The sequence below is a fragment of the Crocodylus porosus genome, unplaced genomic scaffold (genome assembly GCF_001723895.1).
Source record: "Crocodylus porosus isolate Cpor-Errol unplaced genomic scaffold, CroPor_comp1, whole genome shotgun sequence".
NCBI lineage: Eukaryota > Metazoa > Chordata > Crocodylia > Crocodylidae > Crocodylus > Crocodylus porosus.
The window spans coordinates 128,526,635-128,533,744 of NW_017728931.1; the positions used below are offsets into that span (position 1 = coordinate 128,526,635).

Genomic DNA, 7,110 nt, shown 5'->3' on the forward strand with positions numbered 1-7,110 from the left:
TTGACCACAGATTCTTGTTTCAAAAAGAAAGATTGATTGAAAGAGCATCCACCTGGTGAAGAGAGGGAAGAACATCTTCACAGACAGGCTCACTAAACTAGCGAGGAGGGCTTTAAAGTAGCGGGGTAGAGACCAAAGCCCTGAGGTCAGAGGGAAAACGAGTGACCTGGAGGAAGCATAAGCAGGAGGGGGCAGAGGAGGCCTTCTGATTCTTCCTGGGAAAAAGGGTCATTGGCTAGTTACCATAGGTGTCTGTACACAAATGCACAGAACCTGTGAAACAGGAAGAACTGAAAGTCCTCGCAGAGTCACAGCACTATGACGTGGCTGGCATAATAGAGACTTGGGAGTTCAAATGACTGCAGCACTGTCTTGGATGCGTACAAACTGTTCATGAAGGACAGGCAGGGAAGAAGAGGAGGACAACTTATACTTTATGTTAAATTATTCTGTGATTGTTCAGAGCTTCAGTATGAAACTGGAGACAAGCCTGCTGCAAGTCTCTGCATTTGGGTGGGAGGGGAGAGTGATCAGGGTGTCGTAACAGTGGGTGTCTGCTATAGACCACCAGATCCAGAGGATGAGGTAAATGAGGCTTTCTTGAAACAGCTAGTGGAAGTTTCCTGATCACAGGCCTTGGTTCTCATGCAGTGCCTCAATCACCCCAACGTCTGCTAGAAGAGCAATACAGCTGTGCACAGGCAATCCAGGAAGCAGAGTGCGTGAGCGGGGCAGCTGCCCTGGGCCCCATGCTTTGGGGAGCCCCGATGCAGCCACCACGCGCCGCCAGCTCTGTGGTCCGGCCACTCACCACCATCCGCCCCCCAGCTCACTACTCCCGCCTCCCTGCTCACTACCCCCCCACCCACCCTCCTGGGCCCTGCACACCCCTAGGGATGGCTCTGCAAGGAAGTTTTTGGAGAGTGTTGGGAACAACTTTTCTGGTGCAAGTGCTGGATAAGCCAACTAGGAGTCACCAATTTTAACCCAGAAAAAAAAAAAAGGGTGCCGCAGGTATCAAACATTTGAGAAACACTGCTATAGTAGATCAAGTGGTAGAGGTTTGCGAGGTGGATCTAAAGATTCTGACCCTGTTGGTGACAAATGTTGGCATCAATAAGGTGTGGCATGATAGAACATTGATTTTTTCCAGACTATTAAAAAACCCTTAAAATTAAACATTTTTTTAAAAATTATATTGAACCATACTTTTTAGCAAATTCAAGTACTCTGAAAATACAAAAAATTTAGCAAGACAAAAATGAAGGTTGCTTCTGTAACTGGAATTAACTCTTCCTTAGATTATGACACTGAGTTTAGTTACATGATCATATACTATTTTTAACATGAACACATAAAAATAAATATATTAGAAAGGACTTTTTAAGATTCCAAAATTAAGCAATAGGAAATCAGCACATGGGAAAACTATGGCTGCCTTCGCAAACTTTTATGCGCAGGCAATCATAAATCTAGGATTTGCTGACTTCTGAGTGCTTGATTTTCGATTTAAAATCCTAAAAGTCCTTTAAGTGTGTGCCTGTGTATGGGTGCACATGTGTATGGTTGACAGAGAGTCTGAGAGACAGAAAGAAAGAAATAATAAAATAAGGTAATATAGATAATTCTTCTCCATAGAAAAGAAGAATTTTTCTTCTAATATATACTCTGAATTAAACTAGAGTAACTGAATTCAATAAGATAGCTTTTATTGTCTTCCATTGACATGCCGCCAATAAAGTCTGTCTCTATTCAGAAAATGTGTGCATCAAAAAACTTGTCTTCTCTCTTTCAATACAGAGCAGAGGTTTTTACTATCTTTCCCTGAACAGTTGCTTCCTGGATACTATATTTGACAAATATATAATATAAAAGAGCTCTGTTATCATGCAAGTGAGTTACAACAATGGTAAACCATATGCCTGGTACACCAGAGCTGATTAAATATTAGCAATAAGCAAGTGCTTCAACATTAAAGGAGTGAATTAATGGATGTCTATGTTATTCATTTCCCTCTAAGTAAACATTAGAGTAAAGGGATGCTGTAGAGTTTAAATCCCAGAGAAGTCATTGCTAGATAGGATGAATTAATTCTATCCTCTAGATGATGTATACTATGCATTTTTCACCATGCTCCTTGCAGATAAAGCTTCCACCCATTCTGACTCACCTCGGCCAGCCGGTCCACCCCGCTTGCAGTTCTTGCCAATGTTACAAGGTCATCTTGCATCTTTTCCACCCATGATTTTATTCTACACAAATAAAAAAAAAATAGAGAAAGAGACGTCTCATCAGATCAATGGCAAATAGCTATGAAGATCACAAACGCAAATGCAGGCTGACAGATTATCTTCCATGTGGTAGACTGATGCTGAAGTCCCCTTGATATTGTTGTGAATCTGCTTCAGACATGCTCTCTGTTTCCCTATTCACTGTCATAGAAGCTCTCTGCCTAGCAAATTAGGAAATTTCCTGCAATTACGTAGCACCAAGAAAAGGGCAAAAAATCAAAACATATGGAAATAGTTGTATAGAGCCTTGTCTTTGAATGCTGACAAATCAGTTGTTTGCCCTCTCAGAATATGTCTTAAATATGGGGAAATATGCAGGAAGTTGAACCAATTCTCTTCTAACTTTTTCTGTTATCCTTCTAAGACTTCATGGTCATCACTGTATATCCTACCAGACTAGAGTTTATTTCTCAAAACCCATCATCACAACCAATGTGACAGCTGCAGCAAAGAGGTCCAATACTAAACATTATTCAGACCGAACTAGTGCCCTATTCACATTTTGATGGTAAGCTTCCTTCTGGCAGGGGTGACCTTTATTCAAGCCTGACTTCCATACAGCTTTCTATAGCAATTGCTCAACTGGCAGCTGTGGAAGCATGAATGCTATCAGCTCACACTACTATCAATGGTATAGTCCCCATCACCAGAACATCCAGCTATCCCGTAAATTTTAATATATGTATCCTTTCAACAGCCCTGTGATGTATATCTATTCTAGACATAGGACATTGAAGTACGGAGGTGCAAAACCTCAGAATCACTGGGAGCTGAATCTGAAGGGCCAGGTTGCTGAGCAGGCTAGAAAGGGAAAGGCCTACTCAGCCCACAGGCTTTAAAAGGAAAAAAGTGGTGCTCAAGGGTGCTCTTCAGCATTGACAAAGACAGGGAGAGCAATGTTTTACTGTATTACCTGTTCCATTTTTTTTTTAATTCCATAGTGGGGGAGGAAGAAAGGATGAATGGATTTTGGAGACAACCATGGCATCTTTCTGAGAGGGAGGTACATCTTGGGAGGGACAGCAAATCAAGGGAAGGAAACTCTTGAGTAAGAGTGTTGAGAGTAGGAGTGGGTAGAGATAGGGAGGAATGTAGGGGTGGGAATTCTTTTTTTATGGAGATACTGAATGAGGGTTGGGAAGAGAGGCTGGGTTGGTCTGGATGCAAGGTCAGGGAGGGACATCTCCTTGGTCAGGGGCAGGAGAGCAGAATGGGAGTGGATTGCTCCTGGATATTGGGGATTTAGGGATAAGAATTCGTTCTGTGTTATCGTTTTAAATCATTTCTTCTATTTTTATATTGTTTTGTCTTTTATTGTAAGCCTTCCCAAGCCTTTCTTGTGAAGAGTGACATATCCATCTAATGTATACATAAATATAAGTACCAAGATCCCCAAATCCACCATTTAAGTTGCCAGTGACATTTTCAAAATCACGACTCAGCCATCAATTACCCCTCTAAGAATCATAGAAGTCGGGTCGGAAGGGATCTTGTACATCTTCAAGTCCGACCCTCTGCCTGGGCAAGGTAAAACTGAGCTCAAATAACTCCAGCCATGTAGGCATCAAGCCTCTTCTTAAAGATCCCCAGGGTAGGAGCCAGCACCACTTCCCTAGTGGTTCCAGCTCCTAGCTGCCCTAACTGTGAAAGCACTTAAGCACTTAACTTTTTGCCATTGAACATGTGGAAATCATTGCAAGTGCTAACACCATCCTATAAATGAGTTGTTTAGAGCCCTAACTCATACTGAGGTCCAAGAGCAGGATTTTCAAACTAGGCACTTACTGGTCTTTGTGGCACTGCCCAATCCTACCAGTATGCTCAGACCATAAACTAAGCCAGATGTAGTCTGCATAAAAAAGCAGTCTATAAACAATGGTGTATAGATGCTTCTGACCCCATAATAGCCAACAGCTCAAAAGGTACAGCCCTAAGTTAAAATCCCCATTCTACCTGATTTGGAGTAGTTATGATGCAACTAGTATCAGAAAAGCCATACCTCAGGAGCCAAATTTTCCTCATATACTGTATGGGGAATCAGCACACCTAATGCAGGGCTGAGGATTCCAACTTGTAGGAACTCATATCGTTCTCAGTCCTCTCCCATACTGGCACAAGGTCATTTGCATGTGTCCCTATGAGATGTTTTTTCACTTTTGAAACATTTTTATTATTATTATTCCCAAGGTAGCACTTGTAGAAAAAAAAATGCTGAGGACAGGAAAGTTAGTTACAGACTCCCAGGGGGTTCTGCTTATTGTATCAGTGGGTAAAACAAATCAACCGACATGGCAAAAGGAGACCATCTCATTGCAGTCGTTTATTACAAATTAATCCTAACTGAATTTTTTTTAGGTTCATGAGCTCAAAGTGAACCTCTGAAAAGAAAGTCTTAGTTTTCTCCAGTGTATCTTTATTACTGTTATGATTATAATGAAGATGAAGGGTTTTTACCCTTTTTTAAAAATAATTTAAGTGAATTTCAAAAATGAAAAGTGATAAATCTGGCAGCGATTTGCAGTTTTGGTCAGCTCACTCTATGGTTTTACAAAATAAAATTTTCATTTGTTTCCCACCCCCCCAGCTTCTCCTCTTGATGAACTATTTTGCGTACTTGGAATACTGAAGTGCACTAGCTAGTCTACAACAGTGATTCACAAAACACTACAAATTAGGGCATCACAAAGGCCAGAATCCCAGTTCTGTTTTGGTCTTTCCGCAGCAACCTGTTGGTGTAAGGGGTCAGGTTCTGCTCAGGAGGGAATTCTGTGGGCATGCATTTTGCACCTGTTTCACCGTGGCACCTGGCACCAGTCATGGACAAAAGGTGTCTGATGAGCTCCCACAATCTGACTGGCCAGTATTATACTCCCTTGGGGAACACTGCCAGCTGGCATAATTGTTGCAGTCCCCAAAATTGGTCTATTTCTGCAGAGGCCAAGCATATGCCGGTATGGATGGCTTATTTAAGGTACAGTACTAGCTTCCCTATGTATGGGTCCCCTCTGCTGCATGAAAACAGAAAATCTGGACAAAAAAGAATCTAGGCTGAGGTCTTTAAATCAGGGACTCTCCCATATACACATTATCTAAAATGCCAAACATCTTGGAGAAAGTCAAATGCCATGCAAAATTTCCCCAAGGCCCATTCCCATACAAGCAAAACAGGCTCCTAGGAAATGGACTTGCACACAGGCAGGAAAGCAACTTCCCATGTTCAGAAATGAAAAACAGGTCATTTTTAAAGGTCTATTTGGTTGCCTACCCCACATTCCTGCTAGATAAAGCAAACTTACTTCGTCCAAGTACATTTTCCAGAACAATTGCGTGGTCCAATTTTCATGGCTTCCCTTGGGAGTCTACACCGCAGTCTGATTTCAATAGAAATTCCATCTCTCTATTTCATCCCATCTTCCCTATGCAGCTAGCTTGATGCTTGTGAAAAGAACACAGAAGTGTTGTAGGGGGTAGGGCCGTGCGAGCTTCAGACAGAGCTTCGGATCCGGAGAAGCTTTGGACACTTCAGCATCCGAAGCAGCATGTCCGGATCGAAGCAATGGCTTCTTTAGGCTTTCCAAAGCAGTTTGGAGCTTCCGAAGCACTTCAGAAAAGCTTCAGAGTTGCATCGGAGATCCGGCCATAGGGTATAATGGAGAAACAATGAAATACCTATAACTTTGTTGTTTTGTGTCTGATTTGGATGAAATTTGCAGGGACTGTAGCTTCTGCTGAGACCATGAAGTCTGCAAAGGTTCAAGAAGATTGGTGCAGGGGTTCAGGGGGAACTGCACCCCAAATTCTTGAAAGAAAAGTTGATGTCACGTCTATGTGTTACACCACAGGGGGGTGAAAACTGTAGGGATGCTACCCCTGCTGAGGCCACAAAGCATGCCAAGTTTCAAGGAGATCAACGCAGGGGTTTGTGGGGAACTGCACCTCAAGCTATGGACAAACAAAATCTGGAACAGGTGACACTATGTGCGTTAAGACGCAGCAGGGTGAAAGCTGCAGGGATGGTAGCCCCTGCTGTGGCCATGATGCCTGCCAGCTGTCAAGGAGATCAGTGCAGGGGGGTTCTGGAGCCCTGCACCCCTAGCTGCTGACAGACAAAACTCATGCCATGGGTGCTTGTGCAACTGTGTCTGTCTTGGGGCGGGGGGGGGGGGACTACTGCGGGCCTAGATGCTGAGCTACTGTGTTACCAGTAACCAAATCAGTCACGATTCACTCAGGGACCAGCTCAATACACATGACCTAGCTAATGTAGCCAGTAATTTACCATCAATTAACACCTACAAAATGACAAAGGAGAGGAAATAATCAATACAGACAATCAAGTGCCCGGAGACAGAGACAGTCAGTTGCACAAGCACCCATGTCACGAGTTTTGTCTGTCAGCAGCTAGCAGTGCAGGGCCCCAGAAGCCACAGCTGGCACGCTTTGTGGCCGCAGCAGGGGCCACCACCCCTGCAGCTTTCACCCTGCTGTGCCTTAATACACATACCTTAATATACCATGTCATGAGTTTTGCCTGTCAGCAGATTGAGGTGCAGGTCCCCCCAAACCCCTGCACTGATCTTCTTGAAACTTGGCAGGCTTTGTGGCCTCCCCAGGGGCTACCACTCCTGCAGTTTTGACCCCCCTGTGTTGTAACACATACACGTGACATGAGTTTTGCTTTAAAAAATTTGGAGTACAGTTCCCCCCAAACTCCTGCACCAATCTTCTTGACACTTGGCAGGCTTCATGGTCCCATCAGACGCTACAATTCCTGCAGGTTTCATCTAAATCAGACAAAAAACAACAAAGCTATTGATAT

General features: G+C 43.4%; 1 protein-coding gene across 6 annotated transcripts in view; it reads right to left on the reverse strand.

Moving 5' to 3' along the window:
- Positions 1-2,248, reverse strand: part of CACNA2D1 (calcium voltage-gated channel auxiliary subunit alpha2delta 1) — a 558,706-nt gene extending 556,458 nt beyond the window's left edge. For all 6 annotated transcript variants that reach the window (XM_019543648.1, XM_019543647.1, XM_019543646.1 and 3 more), the window contains exon 1: positions 2,171-2,248. In XM_019543648.1, the coding sequence (XP_019399193.1) occupies positions 2,171-2,230 (60 nt within the window). In that variant the 5' untranslated portion in view covers positions 2,231-2,248. The remainder of the gene's footprint in view (positions 1-2,170) is intronic.
- Positions 2,249-7,110: the final 4,862 nt, after the last annotated feature.